General features: G+C 47.2%; 1 protein-coding gene across 3 annotated transcripts in view; it reads right to left on the reverse strand.

Annotated features, from left to right (window-relative positions):
• PKD2L1 (polycystin 2 like 1, transient receptor potential cation channel) overlaps positions 1–19,000 on the reverse strand; it is a 27,364-nt gene extending 8,364 nt beyond the window's left edge. Inside the window, exons 1-10 of one of the 3 annotated variants that reach the window (XM_037401035.1) lie at positions 18,853–19,000; positions 12,646–18,377; positions 11,982–12,339; positions 7,963–8,076; positions 6,504–6,631; positions 5,108–5,364; positions 4,057–4,281; positions 3,470–3,698; positions 2,940–3,110; positions 935–1,116 (exon numbers count right to left, since the gene is read on the reverse strand). In XM_037401035.1, the coding sequence (XP_037256932.1) occupies positions 935–1,116; positions 2,940–3,110; positions 3,470–3,698; positions 4,057–4,281; positions 5,108–5,364; positions 6,504–6,631; positions 7,963–8,076; positions 11,982–12,276 (1,601 nt within the window). In that variant the 5' untranslated portion in view covers positions 12,277–12,339; positions 12,646–18,377; positions 18,853–19,000. Of the gene's footprint in view, positions 1–934; positions 1,117–2,939; positions 3,111–3,469; positions 3,699–4,056; positions 4,282–5,107; positions 5,365–6,503; positions 6,632–7,962; positions 8,077–11,981; positions 18,708–18,852 lie in introns of those variants that run through there. The other 2 variants (XM_037401033.1, XM_037401034.1) reach the window with 2 other exon arrangements.
• Between the last annotated feature and the right edge of the window lie 8,958 nt (positions 19,001–27,958).

Genomic DNA, 27,958 nt, shown 5'->3' on the forward strand with positions numbered 1-27,958 from the left:
GTGATTAAAGCTATCACCTTGACAAGATTCATTACTTCTGTGAATACCCTGCAGCAATTATTAATTTATTATTCATATTAGTATTAATTCATACAAAGATTTGGAAAGAAAATGCACTATCAGATGAAAACCAGAAAATTTTTCATGCAGCTGTTGTGCAGACACTGAAACAACGTGATCAGCAAGTGTGCTTGGAAGCCAGAGAATTTCAGAGCTTCTACATGGGCTTCTTTCTCACTGAAAAAAACAACCACCCCTCACTCTGAGCCTACCTCAAAACACTTGTTTTGAGCTATTCAGTTCTTACTACCAGAATTACAGAGAACTTTAACCTAACTAGGCCTAAAGCCATCTGCTGGTGTATAAATTCACACATTTTCCAAGGTCTTAGTGACAAGCAGTGCCATTCTACTGCCTTTACAGACCCATGACAGGTGAGAAGGTGACAGAAGGTCCTGCAGAACAGAAACTAAATTATCAGCTGAGCTATGATGCTTTTCTGCAGAGATGTTAAATCACTGCATATTGGGTACCCTTGGTGTACCTAACAATTCCACATCAAGGGAAAGCTGTCTAGGCTTCAGGAAACTGAAACTTTTCATTAGATGCTCCTGTGAAAAGGCTGGGATTTCCATTGAATTGTAGGGCTGCAAGGAGTCTCCAAGTCTGGTAGAATCAGCTACTCACATCACCCCTACTGATAAAACACCAGACAACCAGAACTCTGTCTGTAACCCTCAATTTTCTCACCAGGTCCCTTTGTCTGTGAAGACGTCACAGCTGGAGGACTGTGAGCAACTTATTAACCATTGTGGCTTTATTGCAATGAAATACAAGAGGTGTCTGACTGACGTCCAGATTTGCAACTGGAGGGAGGTTGGAAAGCAGTTAAAATTCTTTTGATGAAGTGATGGAAACATGGTTCTGCACTTACATGCATTTAACAAACGTACTGAAGTTTTCCACTTGTGTCCCAAATAGAAGGTAACCCAGCTGGGCATAGGCAAAGAAGACAATGAAGAACATAATGGCAAAGCCCAGGATGTCCTTGGCACACCGTGCCAGCGTGGAGGAGAGCTGTGTCATTGTTTTGTTAAAGCTAATATACTTGAATATCTGCAAGAAGAAAGAACAGGGACAAATTTCGGCCAAACCACCAGCTAGGTCAGTCTCTGTCATATATGTGCACGCTTACTAAAAAAAAAAGTTCGCTATAGTACCAAAGCACTGAGAAGACACTGAGCTAGAGGAATGGTGGCTAAGTGTGCAGGCTATTTGTCCCAGGTGCGCCACCACCTTCCCGTGGGATCAGAAACATACAGCTTTGTTCCCTGTGTCAAAGGAAAACATAAAGAGGGACTGCTATAAGGACAAATGTCTTGTGGCTAATGAGGAGCCCCAAGTACAGTGTGGCTTTCCAAAGTGTCAGGATGCTTTGGTTGAAATGCAAAGTCCATGCCAACAAACAAGTCATTTCCAGTTGTTGGGTGGCCATCATGAAAGGAAAACATAGTTTTCCATTTATCATCCAAAGTACTAAAATTTGGATGAACAAAGTTACATTTTTGTGGTGCTTTGACCCTGGCTGAATGCCAGGTGCCCACCAAAGCCACTCTAACGCTTCCCTCCTCAACCACACAGGGGAAAGAAAATATAACAAAAGGCTTGTGGGTTGAGATAAGGACAGGGAGATCACTCAGTAATTACCGTCATGGGCAAAACAGACCGGACTTGGGGAAGATTAATTTATTATCATTCAAACCAGAAAAAACTTCCCCCCACCCCTCCCTTCTTCCTGGGCTTAACTTCACCCCCAAATTCTCTGCCTCCTGCCCCCAAGCAGCACAGGGGAACAGGGAATGGAGGTTACAGTCAGTTCATCACATGCTTCTGCCGCTCCTTCCTCCTCACACTGCCCCTGCTCCCGTGTGGGGTCCCTCCCATGGGAGACAGTCCCTCCATGAACTCCTCCAGCGTGAGTCCTTCCCGTGGGCTGCAGGTTCTTCACACACTGCCCCAGCGTGGGTCCCCCCACAGGGTGCAGCCCCTCAGGCACAGACAGCTCCAATGTGGGTCCCCCACGGGGGCACAAGCCCTGCCAGCAAACCGGCCCCAGCCTGGGCTCCTCTTCCCACGGCGGCACAGGTCCTGCCAGGAGCCTGCTCCAGGGTGGGCTGCCCCACACTGTGGGCTGTGAAGGGTCACAGCCTCCTTCAGGCATCCCCCTGCTCCGGTGCGGGGTCCTCCACCAGCTGCAGGCATATGTATCTCTGCTCCACCGTTAACCTCCACGGGCTGAGGGGACAGCCTGCCTCACCATGGTCTTCCCCATGAGCTGCAGGGGAATCTCTGCTCCGACACCTGGAGCACCTCCTGTCCCTCCTTCTGAACTGATCTGGGTGTCTGCAGGGTTGTTGCTCTCACACGTTCTCACTCCTCTCTCCCTGCTAGTGCAGGGTGTGTGCGTGTGTGTTTCCCCTTCTTTATATGCTATCCTAGAAGCACTACCACTGTGGCTGATCAGCTCACCCTTGGCCAGTAGCAGGTCTGTCTTGAAGCCAGCTGCCACTGGCTCCATCTGACACAGGGGCAGCTTCTGGTATCTTCCCACAGAAGCCACCCCTGTAGCCCCCCTGCTACCAAAACCTTGCCACACAAACCCATTACAATTGTACACAGCATCCTGTAAAAGCACTTTTACACCTCAACATCTGAGCTCATCACCCTGTCCATTATCTCTAAATAAGTGGCCTCAAAATGCAGGGTGTAAAGTTGACTGAATTAATTGCAAGACAGAGCATATGACTTGGAGGAAAATCACCTGTGATACAGCTGTTACCCTCATTCACTCAGAGGGATGGAAAAGTCAACCCCCAAGCTGTCTATAGGAAGAGGTCTGAGACTGGAGGCCTAGCACCTATTAGACCCCCTAACAATACCTTAATCCAGGCAAAGAATAAGTTGACTGCATTCATATTGTTGTACTGTGTCTGCCAGAATGCCAGGAACTCAAAGTCTGCGTAGATGTCCGGGTGTTCCAGTAACTCTCCCAACAATCTGTTCACCTCAATGGTGCGGAAGACGTGAAACCCAATAGCAATGATGGAGAGCTGCAAAAAGGAAGAGAAAGAGTCTGCAGCGACTGCTGTACCGATGCTTTCCACAGAAATTGAAGTGTCCACTCACAACTGCAGTCTACTGGTGGGGGATGGAAATAAGGTCTTAATGCACTGAATAATGCCCTGATTTCACAGCCTCTCAGGCATCTCAAAGGAGAGAATTTTCTCCTAACAGCTCATAGAAGAGCGTGTATCCATTTACTCTGCTAGTTCATTTTGCTATTAGAGTAAAACATGTGCCAGCTCTTGTCTTATCTAGACCAGTTTCCCCATTCCTTCATTTATTTTGGCTCTTATACCTCTCTGCTATTACTCCCCCTCCAAAAAAAAAAGTCTGCAGGGATCCTCACCAGAATGACCACCACATCCAGGATGTTCCAGATGCTGGTGAAGTACTGAAGCTTGTGGATACGCAGCTCCAAAATCTCCTCCACCACATAGTAGAAGATGAAGACACAGAAGACAATTTCACAGGCAACAATGAAGAAGTCCCATGTGCTGACATATCGTATAAGCTTGACTGTCCGGATTTGCCAGGAGGGAATGGCACCACCAGTGGCTGGAAACTCAACCACTAACCTTGAAGGGGACAAGAAAACTCTGATAACTACAGACAGGGGAATGAAGGCTCTTAGGTAATTTTAAGAGGCATCAAATATGAGCATGAGCTATCCACCAAACCATGAGTGGAAGAGTTGTGTATGTGTTTCTGCAACCTTCTCTGCTGCTTCACATCCATGATAGGAAAGGGTGAAAGGTGAAGAGAAGCGTAACTGGTTGTATCAGGAAGACCAAGCCTTCTTACTAATCCATACAATATCTACTGACACCACTCAGTCCTACCCCCCCATGGACCATATTAAAATATTTGCATTTTTAGAAACTGCAGCATTGAGGAAGAAGCAAGAGGCAGAATTTTCAGGGGAACTTGGCTTACCTCAGAACGCAGAACAGATTGATATTTGCATTATACACAGAGAAATCAATGAAGACAACTCGTGTACCCCGATCCAGCCACAACTTCTCCTTCAAGACTCCCAGGGCTTCAGCACTCTCTTCTCTGGTCAGCTTGAGGTCTATGTAGTATCCTCCCCCACTGTAACTAGTTAGTCTTCCCCAATGAGATGAGCCACCCAGCTCCTCCTCAGAATGATACCTCCACCTGCAACAGACAACCCATAAGCAAAGGCATCACCAGCCCACAGACTTGAATATGACCTTGTAGCCAGAGGAAATTAAGACCATATCTTCAAAGGACAGAGCAGTTTTTATTCCAGACCTGAGCCTACATCACTTCATCATCATCATTAGATTTCTGACCTAGTGCTTCCCAGCAGTGACACAACATGACTTGTGATACTATGGAGAGAAAATGAGAAAATTCTGCAGGTTTGTTGGCTATGCCACAGTCTTGTTTGCATGAAGGTTACTCCCAGAATCTGTTTTATGACCTTCTACCACATTGTGCACAAGCCTCTGCTTAGAAAACACTTGCACTCATATTTCCTTATGAGCAACAGCTTCTTGTTCACAGACCAAGACTCATGCAGCAAGCAAAGAGTTATTAAATGCAGCTACCTCACATCACTATAGAGAAATAAGTTTTCAAGATGAGAGATGCACTCCCCTCTCCCTGGGTCCTGAAATCCAGGAGGGAAGCAGATAGCAACATCCATTTGATAGAGCTGGTCCCACAGGTCTCTATCCTCACCCTCTTAATAAAACAGGAAACAATTTCTACCTAAATCTCCACCGGATTTTTGATGTCTTTCCCAACAGGTCCCACTCTGCCACTCATTACGCTTTTCATTAAACAGACACTTGGCCTTACCGACAGACAAAAAGGACTTGCTGCCTCTGACTGCAAGGAGAATTCCAGTCTTATGTGAGAAACTCACCCCTGGCAGCCTGCAGCTCACCAAATCTTATTTTAACTAGAAGAGACCTATTTGGATTTTCTAATTCTGAACAGCAGAACATGTACTTACGCTGTTCCGTTGATGAGCCCAAAGGAGACCCTTTCTTCCTTGTCATCTGAGTATACGTCATAGCAGCCTGAGATTTCCTCCTTGAAATCATCATGGACCACGCAGGAATTATTCTTCACCTTCAGCTGTCGCATGCGCGGGACACCCAGCAGCAAGTTCTCATAATAGATGTATGACTGGGTGCTGTGTGCTGCTAGGGACTCGTTGTTGTACCACTTTGTCCAGTAAAGATTATCCAGAAGAGGCCCTTGTGCATACTGCAAGAGAGGGAGAGAACAAATTCATCATAGCCCACATATCAGAGGAATTTTCTTAGCTTGATATAGGAAGACCTGACCCACCCCTCTCTACTCCCCAAGGCAAAGCAGTAGAAGCTTGTGTTGGATGTATGCAAAGGAGGGGAAAGACCTGGTGGTAGAAGAGGGGTGCTGGGCAGCAGGGTTGTTGTTGGCTCCTCACAGGCCTGTAACACAGTTGCTGCACCTTGCTGGGCTATGAAGGTACAAGAGCCCTACAAGTCTCTTTGTCCTTTCCTCTTCAGTGAACACAAGTCTCAAGGAATTGTTTTGGCACAAGGTGCGACTTACGAAAATGGAGTGTGCCAGTGCCCTGGAAACAGTGGGGAAAAAACAATAGTGCTATAGATTGCTGTGGGTTTTTTAATATGACAGAAAAAAGACAAAGCTGAAAATTTCTGGCTGACTGTCAGAGATAAGTGATTGCAATATCTCAACAGCATTCTCTGTGGCTCATATTATTCCTTCATGAGTTCTTTGACAGAAATGTGTTAGAACCCAGACATCTTTTTACCTCTTTATTCTCTTTGATAAAAGTCAGTGCAAATTTTAATCCAGCTTCTTCATAAAGAATCTATAGATCAGACTAGCCCAGGCATTAATTACAGGCAGGTTAAGTATGCTGTTCCCACAATTGCCCCTGAAAATGGGCATAGGCCTATTACTAAGACATCAGCATTAAGACATTGGACTGCAGGATTCAAACTCATTTCTACCACAAGGAAACCTGCAGTAAATCGCTTGGCCTTTCCGAGCCAGTACTCCCTATCTGTGTAATGAGCATCATGCCACAGCAATTTCTTTTTGTTATGTCCTGCCTGCTTAGTTGGTACGTTACTGGGGAAGGGGCTCTTCTGGGCACACATAACACTTAGGCTAGCCAGTATTCTGGCTGCAGTGCTCAGAGGGATAAATCGTATTTTAAATCAGTGGAATTTTTGCATGCAAATGATATTGTAGCTAGTGCTAGTAGCTGGCAAAATGCTGTGGCAGCAAAATGCCTTACTGAAATCACTAGGTAGCGCATTCAGAGGGAACTGAATAAGCCAGTCAAACTGAGATTTCCAGGGCTCCCCATGCAAGGCCAGGTTTGTACTTACTGCCCAGAAGTCAGCCATGCTGCCGATGGACTGGAAGGAAACACGGCCATCTGAAGAGGTCTGCAGGAAGAGCTCAGACATCACTTTGGTGTAGTAATAGGCATTGGAACTTGTCATTCCATATGTCACTAAGAAAAGACAAGAGGAAGGTCCTCCCTTATACCTGAATATTGGAGCTTGATATAAATACATTCAAATATTCACTTTCTGTGTAGCTTATATTATCACAGGTAAGATAAGTAAGGCGCAAGAGATGAAATCTCGGGAACTCTATAATCATATTACTTTCTGCTTTCTTAGGGATTTACAAACTTATCTGTTGCATGTTTCAGAATTTAAACTGTCAGACTGACAGACTGTAAGAGTTTAGAAGCCCGAGAAGACCACTGGGTGATGCAACTGAGCATCCTGGGTATTAATTTTTGTCCTTGGACAATATTTCTGAGGGAAATTTTCTTTTTCAGAACAAAGTCCACAATCTGTATTTTGAAGTTCTGATGTGAAGCCATGAAGGTACAGAGACTGCCTCATTTTCCCAAGTGGAAAGCTCCATGTAAGTTCTCATTTGCCAAGAAATCTCTAACAGGATTAGGCTCCAACTTCCACAAACACGTTTCAACTCTGAATCAGAAAAACATCCATCATGGTGATGATTAAGAACACGTCCTACTCTTGAAAGGGCACCATGAAAATAAAGCAGCTGACATTCAAGACCTGCCCCCTGACAGTTCTGGATGAGTCAGTGTGCGACCACACATATCTGTGTGCATGTCTTGGTTCTTTAGGAAGAGTGACTGAACCTCTGTCTCCCTGGGCCAGCGTGATAATAACTCCAGTTGGTATTGTCTGTCTATCTCTCCTGCCACAGGGTCCATGAAATGTAATCTTCTCCACTGCCCCATGCCACAGGTGCTCATTTGTGATAATGAATTAGCCTTCCCAAAAAACAAACAGCCATTGTTCTACCCACACAAAATCAATTAGCATTCAGTACAGGGACACATTAAATTCATCCAAGAACAACAGCGTGAGCTACCATCTGCTTTATCACCTCAGTCACCCCTCCAGTCTCAGAGAGGAAAATATGTCTGAACCCTGTGTCTTTGATCCCAGGAAGTTTCTAGAGATGCTCTCTGGGTCTTGAATATTTGCTGCAAAACTAAGAAAAGACCCTGAGTAGATTCTCCCAGGACTGTGGGATCAATGGCCAGTACCGATAATTTGGATCAGAAAATACTGCTTAAACCTAACCAGTATCAATTAGGTCTACAGCAATGGTCAGTTATTTTACTTTTGTGTGCAGCAGCTATTCTGTAGATTAACGACATACCTGCTTGCTGCAGTGAGTGCATTTAAAATAAATTTAATGCCTACAGCAGAGTAAGGAAGTATAATAAACACATTATTCCCCTCAAGCTGCGCACAAAAAAGCCACCTATAAGATATGACAGCTACTTACATAGACAGATGTCCACCAAAAACATAATATAGACTAGGAGCTCTCGCAGCGTGGTCTTCACATAAAGCTCTCTGTTTTCAGCTGTGTTTTCAGTCAGTGTAGTGCCCCACAGACCTGTTGGGTGTAAAGAAGAAATTGAAGAGTTTGGATGGCCCTTCTTCAAAGGCCATGAGAGAATCTGAAGTCCCATTCACAAAGAACACTGCTGGGAGTTGGATTTTTGTAATTTTGTCAATAGGCAAAACCACTTTTCATTTAAAAACTTGACTAAAAGCTTTTAAAATATGTTAAATAACCCCTAAAAAGAACGATTCCAGCACAAACAAAAGATTTGGGGCTGACCAAAACTGAAATTTATTTGCTTTCTTACTTTACTAAATCACTCTCCAGTTTTCTGTTCGAGTTCATTATGGACTCTTTTATCTTTTCATGCTTGTTTTTCAGCTTACTCTTTGCAGAAATTCAGTCTTTGTCACAAGGACTCTTGAAATCATAAAACTGAATCTCAGTCATCCAGATGCCAACAGCTGAGCTTCTGACTGGACTTTCCATAGCAGAACTGTATCTGATGTTAGCTTTACAACTGTTAGTCCTTTTAGTGTGTATTGAACCATCAGACCCCAAGTATTTGTCCCTTGCTTACCTAAAAACTCCTGCAGATTTCTTGTAGGTCATAAGACTCAATCAAATAACCCAACTCAATATTCTCAGCATAAAATTTAAAGCCAAATAATCTTCAGGATATCTATCAACGGAGCTCTGCTGAATTCAGCACAGTTGTGTCAATTGCACCAGCTGGTGATCCAATTTTTTCACTCAGTGAAAGCAACACATTAAGCGGCATCACGGTTGATCAAAAAGAGAGAAAGGCTTCCTTTAAAAGAAGCCTTGATATTTTGGGTTTGATGAACTGCCCAATACCATTAGTGCATTTGTTTGCTCTTTTTGTAATGGTTTTCTGTTGCAATTTCTGAAATGCTCCTGAAGCTGAAAGGCATAAGAACTTCCACTTCAAAGCCCAATGATGGAAGCCATGTCAATAACACCCTTACCCTTGCTGCTTTCTGCAGCTCCTAGAGAGCTCAGCCCTGATGCCCATCTCCAGTAGTATGCAACAATTGTCTTCCTGCAAGCCAGGATCAAACCTGATCAAAGGCCATATGTTTGAAGTCATCTCCGGCAGAGGACAAAGTGCTTTTTTCTTTGAAGAAAATAAAAACGATATAGTGGTCTGTGTGCATTTACTCCTGTCCTTTTGACAGCTCTTTTGCATCTCAACAGATTAGAGAGCTTTTTACACCATCAGCTACCACAGTGACTGTTGCGGCATCCACCCTCACCCCAGATAGACAAACCAGTCGCTTGTTCTGGACGTGCCAGACCAGTAACAGAAATAAGAGCCTGGAAAAGATCTGGATTCACTCATGTGCAGGCAAGAGCATCATATGGTCTACAGGAATCTCCACAATGGAGAAAAACAAGGGGAAATAACCCACCCATCAGGTGGGTTCAGGTCATTTTTAAATGACCCCCTTCAATTCTAGGTACGACTACATCACAATCTTTTAATAGGTTTGCTTGTTTTGCCTTGAGGCAGGGAACTCCTACTATCCACATATTGGGAACAGAGGCATAGACCTTCTTTGCTTTGGGAATAGAAGTGTACTCAGGAACACCTAAATTCAGGGACATTCAAATATCTTTGAAAACTTGGTTCAGAGATTTGCCCAAAATTATACCTGGAGGGCATGAGGCTGGCCCCGTACCCTTTCAGATCGCATCCAGTAATTGTAAAACTGTATCAGCTGAGTTTCAGCTCTTCAGGAAACATGCCATGAAAATATACCACCTCACACATGAAGTATGTCCCCACCTGTGTCTCCTTCAGCACCACCTAACCCCTTTGGGATGCAACTGTTTTGGACATGACATTTCGAATAGAAGGATACTCGAGACTAGAAGACATCCAGGCTTCCTTACGGCATCTTGCTTGACCATCCAGCACTTACAAGGTAGAGCAAAGAAAAAAACTCAGAATCCCGAAAAAAAGGCAATCAATGCAATTTGTTTGTAATTCTTGCCTTCCTGTTAGTAGTAAGTTACTGGTAACAATTAACGTTAACATCTACATTATTTTCAGAGGCTGCTTTTAAACCAGACTTGTGACCCAGGTGAGTGATTAGATTATGGTCTCGGGTGCAACCGGAGATCCTCTTCCAAAGGCAGTGGAAAACTCATTGGCCCTCATGCCACCCAGATACTCAGCAAAGTCTGTCTGCAGGCTGGCCGTGAAACAGTTGAGATGGCAGGAGGCAGACAGGAACCAGAGGACACAGAGTTGCTTGGACATGGTTTAGAGCAGTAGCACTAGGAGCAGCAGCTACTCATTGGTAGTCCAGCCCAGTAGCTGGTGAGGACAAGAACTCAGTAAGCCAACTATGACCGGTAGCCCCAAAGAGCCATGGACCTGTAACCCCAAGGAATGGTTTTGAAGCAAAATACCCACAAACTGTCCTTGGCTAAGCGACTTATCTTTACCACTTCCATTTTCCATGTGAGACACTAGGGCGATTAAATGGAATGGAAGAGGGAGAACCAGAAATATTTGGAAAGGCAATGAAAAATAACAAGGACCTAGTAAAGTTGTGAAGGAAGGATGCAAATTCTTCATGGAAGAAGTCCCCACCTCTGCGAGGCTGATAGAGGCCTTTCTTCTGGCTACACTGGCTTTTGGATCTCATCTTTCCAGTTCTGGTCTGTCCTACAACCCTATTTACCACGCTTGCTGGCAGGACACTGCTGCAACAGTTACAGAAGAGAGAAACACTGTAGGTCCCGACAGGTATTTTTATTTGCATACTCCAGTTTCAACCTTGGCATCTCACAAATGGAACTTTGATGTTAAAGTATGGATTTGTTTTTCCTTTTTAAGTGTCAAACTGCCTAGAAGAAAAGGATATCAGAATAAAACAGGTAAGTGATACACTGCCTCTAAGCAATCTGTAATTACCCATCAAGCCCACCCAGCACTGTTCCTTGGCCAGGAGAAACCTCTCAAGCCTCAGCACTGGCTTACAGTCTAACACTGTTATTTCACATGGAACTGCAATGACAAGTAAGAAAGAATTGGTTATAGAGTGGCTGTGTAATTCAGGACCAGGCTATATTGTTATCTACTCACATGTACTCTTAGAGAGTGCAGCTCTGAGAAATACTCTTGCCTTCCAAGTCAGGAAGGAAAGACACACTGGCAAGAAAATAATAATTTCCACAAGAAATACACTTTCTTGCTTTGTCTTCCCTGGTTTTACAGAATTAGGACTTTATACCTTCTATAAGAAACTGTTCAGCAAATGCTCTTGCCCAGGGCTGTATCCTTACCGGACACCTAACTTTTTACCAGGTTTTTGATTGCCTCTGAATAAGCCTAGATAATATCTAATTGCCCTTTGTCTTTTAAACTGGAAACTGACACCCCTTTCCTTCAGCAGTCTTCAAGCAAAGTCTTGTCTGATACGTTCCTGTTACCCTTTGCATTTCAATCCTGACAGCGCTAGATTTTCTCTGGTGGATATTTACATCAGTTTTTAAGTTACTGTAACACAGGGGCCAGTACCACTTCATCTAGAAAATGCATACAAAGACAGAATAGTCTCATCACCAGAGTGATGGCTCCTGTGGATTCAGGACACCTAAACTCTGTCCAAAGCTCTGCCAAAAGTTTCACTGCTTGAACCTGAACACACCACTAAGTCTGTCTGCACCTCCTGCTCTGTAGTAAAGATAACAGGACAGACCCCACAGCCATGGCAAGACACACGGAATGAGGATGCTCCTTCCAGGTCAGCCAAAGATGATCTCTGGAGTAATGCTAGTCTATACGGCACAGGTTCCTGGGCTACACAGACACTATGAGGTTTTTACCTTCTGCATTGCAGTCACGCACCCCACACACCCCCATACCATTGACTTTCCCCAAGGGCTAGTAAATCCTTTCTAGTGAGATGTCAGAGTTTTACCTCGGATGCCTCTGAAGATGTAGAAGCAGCACTTGAGGAAAGGACTTGTCTTCCCATTGACAGCTTTGCTCTGCTCTTCCTGGTAGGGCAGTGGATCCCCCACCTCTTCAAAGTTCTCATAGGGATTCTCCAGGATGGACTTGGGGTTGTAGATGGTTTGAATCTTCAAGGAGGTAGTGGGAGAACCACTGTAAATGGGATTGTCCCAAGCTTTCTTCCCCACTGCTTCCAGTTCATGCTCCTCTGAGGCTCTAAAGTGGCTGTCAGCTCTGTTGTTTAGACGAGATGAGCTCATAGCTAGTTGCTGCCAGCAGTACTTTTTAACGGGGATTGAGAAGATTGCCTGCCCAGGCTGGAGCTGTAAGGTAGCAAAGAGAGACTCAGTCAATGCCAGATAACTTGCCTGCCTCAGCAACCAGGGGAGGGCACATCGACAGTTTCCCACAGCTAGCACACATCCTCTGTCTCTTATAGCAGCTCAGCTAGTGACACCTGTCACAGGGGTGGCACTACCCATTGTTAGGAACCACCATCAGCCCTATTATCCCAGGGGTCCTGGGAACACTGGCACTTCCAGAAGGCTTTCTCTGCTTCCCAACAAAGATAACAGACCTAACTGCCATTGTGAGAAGAGGAGGCTGCTAGGAGACAGCCCGCAAGTTACCCTGGCGGTGGAAGCGTCTGGGATTTAGTTGGACCCCTCAGGCAGCCTGCGGCCCATATCGGCTCCAACTCTGGCGGGGCACAGCGAGGGCTGGTGGCCGCAGTGGGAGATCGTGCAAGCGTCGTTGGGGAGCAAGGCCATGCGGGGAGCCCTTGCTCCGAGGGTCGGGAGAGCCCCAAGTTTCCTGGGAAGCCCCGAGAGCAGAAGCACTCTGCGCAAGCGGCAGCGCGAAGCTGGGCAGGCGGTGGCGCCAGCAGCCCGCGCTCGACTCCGGCAAACGTGATCCCCGTCAGCAGTTTCCACAGCATCCTCTTTGCTATCTCACTGTTAAAAGCAGGAGCAAAGAACAGGAGTAAACTCCTAGTGTTCGTTTCGGAAACCAGGGACTCGATTCTTCTGCTTTTGCAGAATTTCCGTAAGTCCGTCCTGCAGTGCCTGCTGGCCCCGAGGCAAGCCTGTGAAAAAAAACCAGGATTATAGGCAAAACTGGAAATAATAGCAGCTAGGGGTTGCCAGCATTCACCCACTGGCTAGCAGCAAGTAGTCCCAGGTCCCAGAGGTGCTGGAGGCCTGGGACTGTACCCCTGCAGGAAACGGTCAGGTGATGGCTTAACCCTGGGACAACAGGATTCTGTCTTGCTGATGAAACGATAAATGAATGTTTAGCCAGAGCCTGGTCCTTCCTCAGGTCTGAATACACCATTTGGAAGAGATGCCTCTCTGCGGGCACCGACGGTAATTTTTTCTGATGTTACCCAGGGAAGCAACACGACTCTTGCACCTGCAGGACCACAAGGCTCAAAGGTACAAGCAAGGGTGTTTTCCCTGGACTATAGTTTGTATAGGTGATGTTGCCAGGCCACTTGGGATGTGCAGCAATGTTCCCTAGATGTCACCTACCTGATGATGGCACTGAGCAATTGCTTGAACAACAATCAGGCAAGACCTAATTTGTCACAGGATGCTAAGAGGGCAGCAGCTAGTTGGAAGACCAGGCCAAGGATCCAACCCAGACTGCCTGTGAATTTGGTATTATTAGGGCCTGTTGTGGCTTACTGCTTCCTATCAAAATGAGAGCAGTGGAATGGAGTCAGTGGGATGAATGGATGGAAAGCATTTGCAGAGCTCTCCATCAGATGGAACACTGAGGAATGAGACCACAGTGAAAGGCCGCATGTGAGGGCCAGGCACCCCATCGCACCCTGGGGAGCATACAGCAGATATCCCTGCCCACGCACAAGAAACGTGGCTTACGGTGCACAGCTGCTGCTTTGGGGGAGCATGCAGGTTTTTTCACAGTGCATCTCTTGCTGCCTGTGGCACAGCACCGCTTCACATCAGATCACATCCCTCAGGGCCCAGCTACAATACAGGTCTGCCTTCTCACTGGCTAGGGCACAGAGCAGGTGGTGAAAGGGAGGACCTTGATCTGTGTTGAAAGACTGAGTCACCCACCCAGCTTGGAAGACAGGTCACATCTATGTCACACGATTTTGAACAGCCTAACACAAGGCAGAACAAAAAGAACTCTATAATTAAGGAAACACATGCAGTGCTTTGCAGGCAAGCTCCGGTGACTCATGTGTTTATACAGGTCTGTAAAGGTCCTTTTCAGCCAGTAAACTTGAACTGTACTCTTAGTGCATGCTTCAGTCTTGGAGGGGAATCTAGGTGGGACTTGAGTTGTATAACTTTGAGCCTTGCAAAATGGTACAAGCACTTCCTCACTAGGAGGCAGGATATGCATTTGCATAGGAACCTGCATTGTTTTACACTAGATAGCACAGGGAGATGTCAGCTCATGGAGAACATGACCCAGACTTTAAGACCTCGTAAGTCACCATGCTATGCATTGTCCTCTGTGGTGTTTGATGTAAAACCCTGTGGAGCATGGACCAGCTGGCTAAGGATCAACACGTCTGGTAACACCTGTCAGCATTTACCTCATCTTTATTCCTTCCAGTGCCTTGGGACTTACTCACCATCGTTTCATTCTTGTGAAAGCCAGCCAACAGAACTTCTCTTCTCCATTATTTTATTTTCTCTTTTTTTTTTCTGAGGTCCAATTTTCAGCAGAAATCTTTCAAAAGTACACAGGGAGGGCTGTTTCTAAAACCAGAAACCACTATCACAGTGGGGTTCAGTATATTAGGATAAGAAAAAGGAGCACAGACCCAGAAGTCTTCCTGTCAATAAATTCCTTAGAATACAATGAGGGTCAGAGCAGTTCCTGGACTGACAACCCATTTGCTGCACGCAGAGGTTCCCCAAGCAGAAGAACTGTCAGAAAAACTGCTCACACCCAACTACAAGCGAACAAACACAAAAAAATCATTATGTATTCACTGCATTTATGGTAGAGGAACTCCAGGTTTGCTGCTCCTTTTTTCACTGGCTTGTTTCTAAGAGTCAATTCTGATACTGAGGGGAGCCTGGAAATCTATCCTGGGGCAGAAGCAAGGACCAGGAAACAACACAGTAAGTGTTCTGTGGTATAAAAAGCCACTGTGAAGAGATAATTTGGTTTTTGCAGCTGCAGAGATGGAGGTTTAATTTAGACACCAAGGGAAGCCATTGCAAAGGTGAGAGGAAGAAAGCCATGGAAGACTCCACCTCAAGAGGGGATACATTCTCTGCTGTGGGAGAATGTTGTTACGAATAGGTTAGGTGAGGGTCTCTTAGAGATGATAAAGAGAGAGAGAGAAGGGAGGTGGGCTAGATGATCTCTAACATAATGGATCTCTTTCCATAATGGAATAAGGTGATGCCAGGATTAGGCGTCCAATCCCTGTCAACTGGCCAGCAGCTTCATTAACTTGTGAGCTATTCATCCTGAGCATCTTGAGCTTTGCAATAGGCTACAGCAGCATGCTGCTGGAACAGCATCCTGTCAGCTGGCTTGCATTCACCCGTGAATGAAACAGTACTTCCATGCTGGAGGGAATAATGACTTTTTAAAATTAATTAAAAGATTTCATCTATTGGAAATCATGTGAGAAGAAGAGTTACATTTAAAAAAATCCAACAAATAAATTTAATCATGGTATATTGTTTGCATAATGTTGTCAGTGCTCTGATTTCATTCAAATTGCTGATTCAAATGGCTAATTGAAACAAAATGCTTTACATAAAAAAAGTTATCTTGAGGTACACACAAACACCCCCACTGCAATTTTCTGTCGGGAACCCCAGCAACTGAAGGCCTTAGAGCCACCTCTGCAGCACTAAATAGAACAAAACATAAAGATACTGTCTACTAAGTAACACTGCTATCACAAAAAAGTCAGTCTGTAAGAACAAGGAGTATCTTTCATTATACTGACATAGTCAGGAAACAATGGACTTGCTTCTGCGTGCATAAACCCTCCTTCAGGTTCCTGCAATTCCTCTCACTAACACAAAATAAAAGGCTTCCATTTCTAGAAATATGTTTTCCCAATGATATCTTCTGGCCTAATACATTGCCTTCCCCATGCCCCTTGTCTTGTTTATAGCAGTAACTTAGCTCGTGAACAGCTCTAACAACTCTACTGCTGCAACAAAGTTAAATGCTACAGCTCAGCATCAGCTGGGCAGGCATTGCAACTGTGCGGAAGCTTTACAACCTTTAGAAACTGTTCTCAAATAATCCTGTGCAAAGATGTCCAGAAACAGGACAGAATGTGACAGTGGGAAAGGAACACACGTGCCAGCTATACGCCCAATGCTCATTACTGTTTAGCAATTGCACGCTTTAGTATTCACAAATTTCATACATTACTGTGAGCCTGTAATCAGCCTGTAATCTCAAAAAAAGAGACCTGCCCTTTCTCACCGGCTTGTCACAGGGTTGCGAGCTAATCTCACTGGAGTAACAGAATTTTTCTCTCAGTGGCATCATAGTTTGGCTTACTTGCGTTTGTAATTACAGGGATATCCTCTCAAAGGTTCTCAGGAAAATTGACATTACAGCACTTAAAGGGTGGGCATGCAGGAGCTTTTGCAGTTTTTGTGCAGTGGTGTTTGGTTTTTTATGTTTGTTTTTAACTGTTCCTCTATATGGCTAATCTATGATGCTTATACAGTACAAATAAATCTACCGTGCATCTCTGCGGGAGATGACAATTTGCTTTACAACAAGTGATTCAACCTGCTATAAAAAAGTTCAACCACCTTCTGTACAGCAAAGGATAAAAGGAAGTATGGATTTTTGTCACATCTAAAAAATCCAAATAGCAATTAAAAAAATACATTAGCAGTAGGTTCCTTCAAACATTCACTGTGAAATTAGTGCCTGTCATAATCATTATATTGTTACATATGTAACTGTTTTACAGGGGAAATAGAAGGCACAGATAATTTTGCCATCAACTTGTAGTGCGATGATTACATGATACACAAGTGCGGTGAACACAGGGCTGCCTATGCAGAGCCAAAATAAAATTCCTTTTCAAAAAATCCAAATTAAAAAAACCTTACAAATAACATAAAGCAGAGAAAAAGAGGAGTGAACATGTATAACGACACAATTAGAAGCTTCTTCAGTTTCATGATATGCTGTTTTCCTAAATAAACAACAAACCAAAAAAAAACAAAAAAAAAAAGTCCAAAGGAGTAGATAACCTAGATAGCAAACAAGTTATGCAGCAAGTACAGTTCCTGTTACTTGTCAACATGAGATTCATCCATTGTAGCACTGGATGTCAGGCCTTAGGATACACAGTACATTGGGAGGGAATCAATCACAGTAAAACACTCAAAGATAGTGAGATGGCAGATGTAATTCTCATTAAAAAGTACATGATTGTTGCCTCTCTTCAAGTTTGTCCTAGCTATACTGGAATATCTCTATTAATTCTAATTACAATAATGTCATAAGAATTAAGTGGGGACAGAGGGCAAAGCTTTGTTTTGACAAAGTGCAGTACAGCCTAAAACGTAATTTGGGAAACAGACCAAGTGGCACATTTAACCCAATCTGCCTGGAGAGAGGAAGAATTCACTGTCCCTGTATTAGACACTATCACTCAAGACCAGATTTCCCCACCTTGATATACTTTCTCTGGAAAGTGCAGATGTTCAAGCTTGCCAGGTGCTGCTCCAGTGGGGTCTCATAACACTGCAGGCATGGGCAGCACTCCCTAACCTGGCCAGGCAGCAGGAAATTGTCTATATCTGCCATCTAGCCGGATATTGAGTTTTAGGGTCACCTGTAAAAGCCCACTTCTCATAGCTGTCCATACCAATCCAACTGCACCACACAGGCAAAGTCAACTTCACCCTCTACCCTACGCCTAACTTGTACCTGTTCAAATCCACATGCTCTGCAACAGTACTCCAACATCATTAAATGCCTACGTAAAGATTTCCACTGTAACACTCCAACATCAAGAAGCTCTAGCATGAAAAATATCACTTTCTCCTTAAGATTCCACGCTACACTAGCTACTGATGAACACACTGTCCTCGCCAAAGCCAAACACTACACCAACCAGTGCCAAGTTCAAATCACACATGCAGTGCAATACTATAGGTGTCAGTTAATGCAGAGGTGGGCTTGGAAGCTGCAGAGTGTGCACCCTATGGTTTAAAACAGCATTTTATTTGGGAATCTGTGTTCTACCTGGGAGAAGCATATAAGCAGAGGCTGTTTAAAGGCAAGCCAGGAATGGCCCTCCATGCCTCTGAAGCTGAGAGTAATAAAAGGTACCTGTGTTGTGGCACAGGATCTCGCTTTTCTATTCAGTCAGGCGCTGCAAGAGAGAAATATTTAGGTCAAGATTAGCAACCTCAACAACCCTGTCCCCAAGCCTGCAGGTTTCCTAGGAGGCTTGAGCAGAGTTCTGCCTTCTCCCACACTTTACTGGGATGCGCTACTGCAGAATTTTCTGTCCTAAACACAGTCTTGACCTGAGACGCTTCGAGGCTCCTGCCCCTGCATCCCTTCTCTGAGGTACTTCAGCATTTCCTTCTAAAACGACGCCTCAGCGCCATCCCCTCCCTGAGGTTCCTCAGCACCTCCCACTGAGGCTGAACTTCCACCGATTGTGTCCCTGCCCTCAGGTTCTTCAGCCCTTCCCGCCGAGGCCCCTCCGGCACTGCCCCCCGCCCGAGGCGCCGAGGCCCTTCCCGCCGAGGCCCCCCCACTGCCGCGGCCCCCCCACTGCCGCGGCCCCTGCCCCTCGCGCGCTCCAAGGACCCGGCCCGGCGCCGTTCCCTCGCACTCACTGCGCTGCTTCCACCCCGGCGTCATCACGGGCCTCACCCGCAGCCGCGCCGCCCGAGCCCTGCCCAGCGGCCCGCCCGGGGCCACCTTTCCCTAAAGCCGCTCCCGCGTTTCCCGCCTCGCCCCGTGCCGCGGCGGCTGGCGGAGCACCGCGGCGGCTTCCCGCGCCCGGGCTGCCCTTCGCGCCACACGCGGCAGCAGGCGCGCGCGGGCCCGAGCGCGCCGGCCAATCCCGTCCGGGCCCGGGCCCGGGCCCCGCCTCCCCCCGCGGGCGGGCGGAGTCGGGAGGCTGCGCCACCGGCAGGCCTGCGGCTGGGCCGGCGGGGTTTGCGCCGCTTGCGGTCTCCGCTCGGAGCGCTGCGTCCTTCCAGCTGCTTTAGCCCAAACCGCGACAAAAATCCCCGTTGCTGGCCGCTGTGCCAAGCAAACGCACCTCCGGACAGCGCTCCGCTCTTAAGTCCTTAGTGTAATGCGCAGAGAGCACTGAAGACTTCGTAAATTCCCCAGACCAGCAGTACTGAACACGGGATGGGAACTACAAAGCTTTTGGGTTTCATAGTCAGGCAAACATTCAAACAGTTTGCAGAGAGCAGGCGCTTGCTGGGACACCGAAGGTAAACGTGCTTGCCAGGCAGGTCCAAGGGGACCACCTCTCCCGGTGGTCCGGGATGATCGGAGCTCATCAGCCACTGCCGAAACACCCCTGCGGGGAGCTTTGTCCCTTGGTTAGACATGATGCTGGGACACCCGTGACAGGCCAGCTCTGTGCTGAGCAAGGACTGGGAGCTCAGCTCTTCCTCAACCTGCCCCCTTGCTGGAGGACCAGGACTGAAGCTCTATATAGAGAGCTGCTATCTGGGTCCTGAACAGTCCTTTTAATTTTCTTCCAGGAGATAGTCATCACAGAGGTTTAAGGTTTCCCATGTGTCTCATTCCTGAGAAACTTTGTGCAACAAAGTTATAGCACTACACAGCATACTATAGTCACTCTTTGCTGCAGCTAAAACAGGGATACAGCCATGGATAAATAATTCTACACCTAAGTTCCCATTTCCTTATTCATGGCACTGTGTTCATTCTCTTGGCAATAAACCATTTCCAGCAGCTTCCCATGCAACACAAGCATTTAGTTCCCACTTCCAAGCAACATCAGCTGAACTAGAGCTGGTGGTTATCCCTGGGGATTGCATCAGGATGAGAGGATGGGAAAGTGGTGGTGGCAGTACTAGGCAGCTGTTAAACATCAGAAGTAAAAACAAGACTTCCAAGCAGAGTACCTTGGTGCTGAGTAAACTGTTTATGCTGCATTTTGAAAACTTTCCCAACACAGTGTACAAACATAGATGTGTTTTCATCACTTTTCATTTAAACCAAGCCTTCTCTGGCTACTTTGCATCAAATGAGTGGATTTTCTCTGCATTTGAATTACTTGATACCATTCTTATTCGGAGAATGTGCAGAGGCTAAGGTATCCAACCATCTCATGAGAAACTTGCTGAGAAGCCAACACGAAAGGTGAAAGCTGCTATCTGCAGATCAAGATGTAGGAACTGCATTAGTAAACACTCCTACGTGTCTCAAATCCGTCAAGATAAAACTATCTGAGGAGGAGGAAGAAAAGGTGAAGAGGGAGAGGAGTGCATCTTAGCCAAGCACAGATTGAAAATGAGTTATGGAAACTTGTTAGTGTTGTACAACTTAGCAATAAGTTTTCATAAACAGTTGTATAAATATATATTTATTGACATTTATATATTTCATAACACACTGGAGAGCTTTCTTGCATTCGTGTAACTGTGCAGTGGCCCTCAGTGGGGATTTTACTGGTTGGTTGCAAGCTCACTGGGAACGGCATGTGAAAATCTAGCTGAGTAGAAAGAAGCAGGTGTAGGAGAACGTTACAAGGTCCTTTACAAGACAATGGTCATTTTTCCTCATTTCAGAACATAGTAAATAAATAGTCTTGATCTGTTAGTATGATTTTGATGATGAATAACCTTTACTGTTGCTGAGCCCCAGGGTATTGTTTTCTTAAACCTCCACTGCAACACATGCAGATGCGTATACGCGTGTGTGCATGTTACCACACACACCTACTACAGAATTTTATGTTGAGTTCCACATCAGCTAAAAACTTTAAAGGCTGCACTTCCACTCACCATGCCCTCTCTAAACTTGAGGCCTTGCAGGCACCTTCCCCCCTGGTTTTACCCAGGACGTTCAGCTTGGCAGCCTCAGTTTGCTAAAGTGAATGGGGTCTGGGATGGGACCCTCCATGCCCCATGGCTCCCACTGGCTGTTCAGGGCCTTGAGCACTCCTGCACCAGTAACTCTCCAGCAGCCACCCAGCTCCAGTAGCCCCAATCCCAGTGGGGCTGGTCCAGCCTTAGTGAACCCTGATGTGACATGATGGCAATGAAAGAACAACCAGAAGGTGGCTAACCACTCTGATGCTGCATCTCTGCAGCAAGCATGCTCTGTGCTCCTAGGAGCTGTCTGGGCCAACCTTGTACTGGCATTACTGAGAGGAAAGTCTGTCTCTGAAACGCTGTGGGCAGGGATGAACACCCAGGTGGGCACCACACCTAAAGAAGCACAAGAGGCCTGGCTTGAAAGCAGAAGGTACTTCATCCTGTGCAATGTAACTAACTGGCTCTGGGGTGGCAACCAACCAGCAGTTCACTCCCAGAGGTGACCCATGCTTAGAAAGTGAAGTGGCTTTCTTCAGGGTGCTCAAAGAGCTGCTGCCCACAGGCTGGGCTGCTGTCAGTGCCAGCGGCTGTTTAGTTACAGGCTGCTCCTCTGGCTCAAGTTCAACACAGCCAGCAAGAAGAGGGACACATGCAGCCTGTGTCCCATAGCATATCACAAGCAAACACTTTCCAGTGTCCCTGGAAAGGCAAAGCAAGACTCAGATCAAGAATTTTTTCCCCCAGCTCAGCTATCTGCCAGATGCAGGTGAATCCTGGCATAATACCCCTAAGAACAGAGCAAGATGCGAGCTTGTGCTGAATAAGTATGATGAGAGAAGGGGTTGCTGATCACTCTTCCTTGGTTTGCTCCTGGAATGGCACTGGTTGGTTTTTAAACACCTGTTTGGAAGGCCTGTTCCTCTGAACTCTTCACCCTAGCCACTGGCTATTCAGTCAGACAGCTTGCTGCTTTCCCTCAGCATCTCTGTGCACAAAGTGAAGAACCAGCCCATAAGCGGTGTGTTAATACAACTAGAGGGAGTTGTTATACCATAAAGGCCTTTCCAGCAATCAGGAATCCTTCGGCCTTGCATAGCCCATTCCTTTAGAGGACGCACAGGTTACTTGAATAGGAAAGAAAATAAAAGCAGACACAGAGGTGAAGAAACTGGCTGGATCTTCAATGGCAGACAAAGACAGTAGAGAAAGGAAGACCTCTAGACTCCATTCCCACCAGGTTCCTCGCAGATGCAGCCTGCCTTTCTATAGACCAGTCCCAGAAGGAAGAGGTCTTTGTCCAAAAATTTAATCCCTTGTCTGTTTTGTCCCAAAGCGGCTTCCCCTAATAGCACTCAGTGTGCTTCTATAAGGTAGTGTAAGGAACAGTGTAAGTCTACAGAAGTAGGAAGAGCTAGCTGAAGAGAAGAAGCTTACAAGATGGTACAAGCCTAAACTGGTGAACATTGTGCTAATATATAGGCTAACACACAGGAAAAAATAACAGGAGGCATCAATAACAGGGGGCACCAGAAGCAAAAAGTGAGACGGGAGTTCCCATCAGCTATGTTAACAGAGGCGAGCATGGTGGGAAATGGCATCACTACACCCAGCTTCCTCATGGAATGCCATTATTCTTATCATGGGAGACTAGTAAAAGGAGGTCTCTGTTGTGACATTGTTCCTGCTGAGCTCGTGTTCCTGCTGGTGTTCCCACCTTTAGATGCACCAGCCCTTTTTAAAGCATTTAGTCTCTGAAGTATAGGTAAGGCCAACGCTCTTTTCAGTTTATTCACAGTAAATCTTGCACTGAAATATTGTACTATTACTTGTACTTCAGAGCTTTTCACCTACTCACCAATTACACGCTTGTTAGTTTAGTGAAGCTCTTAAACTCACTGTTGTGACTACCTAGGTTTGCTGGGCAGCTCCCAGGGATGTTGCAGCGTGTGGCTCCTGGCTACAAAACTGGCACAGGGCTGCCCTGTTTGGGAAAGCTCACTGGGAGCATCATGGAGCTTTTCTGACTTTCTAGACGCATCCCGTGGGGACGGCGTTCAAATCCCTTAGCAGTCCGGGCCCGGCTTGCCTCAGACACTCCTCCCCTCTGGCCGGGGTGCAGTTCAGCCGCTGAGGTCCGTGGGATGCTGCAAGGGCTGCGATCCTATCCTTCCGGTTTTGCTGCGCTTCGGCGACCCTGCGGGAGTCAACGGACCAGATCCGTTGCTCGGTTTCTCCCCTTTCGCCCGTAAACCGCCACCACGTGGAGCTACCGAGGGACGCGCGGGCCGCGGGCGCGTGGCAGCACAGGACCGCACCCCACACCGGGCGCCGCTCCCCTGCCTGTGGCTGCCCGAGGAGCCGGCGGCCCCGCTCCGACGGCCGGTGGGTCCCCCCGGCCCCGGCCACCGGGGGGCAGCAGCGCTCCGCGCTCCCGCCGCGCACGGCAGGGCCCGGCCCCGCACCGGCGGCTGGCCAGCGGAGTTGGCGTGTGCCGCCCGCTCGCGGGCCGGGGGGCTGCCGCGGTGCTGGGCCGAGAGGGAGACGGTACCCCGGGGGGACAGCAGGCCTCCTCGCCCGCCGAGCTCCCCAGCTGCCTGCCCGCGTCAGCCCGGCTGGGGGGCGCCGGCCGGACCACAGCCCGGCCGGCTGAGCGCGACTTGCCAGCCGGGGCTCCGATCGAAATCTCACCGCAACGTAACGAGCTGCCCCTCGGCCAGCGCAGGGAGGAAGCAGGTCATCGCCCCCCGTCAGCCTCGGCCTTGCCTCCCCTCACTTCTCCTGAGCCCGCCACCAACCGGCTCCTTCAGGCTGAGCACACCCCCTCCTGTTTTCCTCACCCTCTTCTGAACTGACCCCAGATTCGCTCCCTCTTCGAGGGCATCGTGCCCACAGCTGAGCATATTTCTTCAGCTGGTGCCTTCCCGGTGTCAGGATGGCTTCACACAGGTCTGACCTCTGCTGCTCCTGCTGCCACAGCCCAAGCTTTGTTAGCTTATTTAGCAACTCTCTGGCACAGCTGACTTGGGTTCAGCTGCAGCTCCACAAAGCCTCCTGGGTACTTGCTGCCTTGTCCCCTTTGTGCAGTTCGCCATTCCTGCCTGCGTGCCCCCCTCCTCAGTTGGCTCCCACTGCCTGGGATCACATCCCCCAGCAGCCACAAGCACTGGGAATCCCAGTCCCACCAGCACTCATCTTCCACACCAGATTGGTGGTGTCCTCTGCCAAACTCAGTCAGCTACTGCCTGCTCTGTCACTGAAGTAAAGAAAGTCAAGATGGGCAGAGCCAGCAACAGCCCCAACGAGACCCTTTCTGTTACAGCCAGGACAGAGCAGCGGAGACACTTGCCAGCTAGGTAAGAAGCAGCCAGCATTCCTCAAGAGCTCAGCAGAGCACTCGGCTATCAGTCCTGCTTGCAAGTGCAGGTGGGATGAAGGCAGTGCAATTAATTCCACCTGGGAAAGCCTTTTCTGCCAGGTTGCTGCACCCAGCACATCATTCACAGACTGCAGCATGAGTAGCAGACGCATGGCATGGAGGATATACCACAGACCCCACCAGCAACCACCACTCACCTGCTGAAAGTTGCTGGGTTCTTAGCAGTTTAATCATTGCATGTTGAGAGGGGCTGGTCAAGAGACTTTGGGAACACTTCCACCTCTCAAGGCCTTCTGGTAGGGGCTGACAATGCAGATATCCCATGCAGATAATTTAGGGAAAGTCCAAGGGATGGAGCTGAGGGGATAAAACTGGATTAGTCATTCAAACTTACATCCTAAGCACTGGTTAAGTGTCATGTAACTCATTCCTGGCCAGGGGAGCTCACCCTGCCTGTTCCTGCCGTGCCTGGAGGAAACTTTATCAATGAGACAGGCTGAGATCAGGGACCTCCAGAGCAAAACCCTGAGCATCTCTGATGGTTGCTGCAGGAGTATCCCTCTCCCTCTGGGGTCAACTGCTGATATTTTGGTGCTGGTTTTCCCCTGGTCTGTGACTGAGACTCACATTAGTACCCACATGCTGAAGAGGAGAGACCTTGTCTCCAAGGGACAAAAGAAGTGTCTGTGACCGATCCAGCAGCACCAAGGGAAGAGCTGGGTCCCTGCACTTCAGGGCCTGGTACCTCCTGAGTTCCAGCTGTGAGCCCCCAGGGAGGAAATGCAGAACAAGGAGTTCTGACATCTTTGGTAACCAAGGCAGGGATCCTCTGGGCACCAAAGAGCGGCCCTAGTCCTACCCAAGCATGTCCCAAACTCACTCCACTGATTTTTGGGGGGATGGTGCTGGCAAAGTCCTGGCTAGAGTGCAGAGAGCCAGATTTCTCAGGAGCTGCAAATGATTCACCACCTTTCTACCTTTGCCCACCAGTTTTATCCAACCAAACCATTGTTTAGATGAGGATCATTTGTCTGCACTACAATTACATCAACTCAAACTGCACAGTCCTATGCTGCACAGTACTTGTTTTCCTCTATTATTCCTTACTGTGTCATTTCAAATAATCCATGAAGGCCCAGTTTTATAGGTAGGAAAACAAGATAAGAAAGGCTCAGGTGGTCATTTGAAAAGCCAGGGGCTGGCATCAGTTTTGGGATTAGATGCTACCTGTGCTTGATATTCAGGGATGAGCCAATCACCTGGCTGAGCCAGCTCTTTAAGAATAAACTTGACTGATTGAGAAAGAGGAGGTGAAGAAGTCAGGGCCCTACCAACCACTGGCAACATTGTGTGTTTGCACACCAGCTAGCTGTTATGTGTGTTCCAGCATTTTCCAGACTCATTCTACCCCAGCATTCAGGCATGTTAACTGGGATCCTGAGGCCTCTGTGGGGTGCTTTCAGCATATTACAGAAGCTGTGATCAGGTGGGGACATCCTTGGGAGACGATATTGCAGTCTGTTGTTAGTGGTTTGAGAGGTGCCGTCCTGACAGGTATCTATTTCCCCAGAGCTGCACAGCCCAGTGCCACATGTGCAACTGAAGCTTTGCTGGTGCAGGACAGGGTAAATTTGCCTAGATGCTCCCTGCATGATATTTTTTCTGTTTGGGGAGGCTCTTTAAATTTTAGGGTTGCTAATCTTTAAATGTAATCCCTTTTGCAGAGTTGTTATTCCCAAGGCACAACACAGAGCCAGCAGACTATTTAAAAAGCAGAATGGCACAATGGACAAACAAGCAAAACCTCATAGTTAAGGTGTCCCCAGTGTCAAGCAGAACCAGACGGTTACTCCATGTGTCTTTCCTATGCTACTATTTCTACATCTACAGTTTGCTCTGCTCTCCACTGCTGCCTCCAGACCCTTATCTGCAGAACTGCTATCTCACCAACTTATTCTCCCACTGTAGGTTTGGACAGCTGACTTTTCCCCTCAAGCTAGAACTTTGTACTTGTCTAGTGAATTGCATCCTATTTGTTCCAGTCCGGGTATCCCATTTGCCAAGATCTTATTGGAAATCTAAGCAGGGTGACCTCCAACACGTTTTCCATTCTTCCTAATGTAGTACAGTCTGCAGAAATAGAAAGCTTGATCTGTCTTCTGTCACATACATCAGCAGGAAAATTCAGAGATGTGCTGCAGGTATGGATCCCAGAGCCATTCCAGCAACCCTCAGGCTGAAAGTAGGTAATCTTAGCCCAGTTTCCCAAAACCTCCACACCCATCATCACCTAGGCAAAATTAAGAGGATAAGCACAGTTGTGATGATGTCATGTAACTCTACACCAAAAGCCACACAATTCTGATACTTCGCCCTTACCTTACTTCCTTTCCTCAAAGACTCAGGCAGTCTGGCATTATTGACTAAAGAAGGCTGAAGTAATTTCTGTGCCAGTGTGGTTGTTCTTGAAGTTTATACCTACACTCTCTGCACACATGACCCGCTCAAACACAGCTCAGATGAACCAAAATGCATACCTTCTAAAGCACACCAAATGCCTGTTGTGTGACTGCACGTGGTGGTGGATCACTCATCCACAGCAGTTCTCCAGTGCCATGGGGACCAGACTTTGTAAAAGGCCTCTGTAACTGAGTTTTGGAATGAGATTCTATGTTAGCACCGTCACAAATCTAACATGAACCCAGAGGTCTGCAGCACTTTTCTTTAAGTGAGGAAGTAGATGTGGAAAGGGAAGAGTGTGTTTCCAGCTCCATTCTTGAAAGGAGACAGGGTAGACAGGTTCTCTAAAGACCTGGAAAGGCAGCAAAACCAGGCAGGCAGGTAAGGGCTTCATTCCCTGCAAGGAGACCTAAAAATGTTTCTGGCCAGAAATGTAACAGCCTGTAGCACCTCTCTCCTCCATAACTAAGAAAGTCCGTCCTTTGGCCAGCCACACACACTGCTGCAGTCTGTCACACACCATGGTGGAGAGGCACTCTGCACAGGTGGGAATCCTGAAGGATTTTCAGTTGTAAATGGACTTGGAGAAAGGACACAGATACCACCCCTGTTTTGCAGACACAAAAAAATGCTGCTCACAAGATAAAACTCTTCACTGGGATAAGCAAAGAAGGAAAGGAGGAAAGCAAGGCTGGCTTCTGGAAGAATACAAACACAGCTCTGCTCTAGTCCCACTGCCCAAGAGGAAAGAAAGCATTCACTTTAAAGGAGACTGAGGTATGGATGCAGGCAAAGTTGGGGGTGGCAGACAGGGAGAGGCACACCCCATCTCTGAGGTTTTCCTTTGTGTGCCACTGCTAAGCCTAGAGTAAGGAAAGCTGGGACAAGGGTCCAGCAAGTTCCTCCTTTGTCCTCCCTGCTTCTCATACCAGCAGCATGTAAGTGTTCTCTGGGCAGCCCCACCAGTTTCTCCCTGCCAGGTTATGCCTGCTTCCCCTAACAGGAGTCTATCAGAAACGTCCCCAGAAGGAGAAGAAATATCTGGGATTCAACTGGAAGCTCAGGAGGGAGATGTCTCCC

The sequence above is a fragment of the Falco rusticolus genome, chromosome 9, assembly GCF_015220075.1.
Source record: "Falco rusticolus isolate bFalRus1 chromosome 9, bFalRus1.pri, whole genome shotgun sequence".
Taxonomy (NCBI): Eukaryota; Metazoa; Chordata; class Aves; order Falconiformes; family Falconidae; genus Falco; species Falco rusticolus.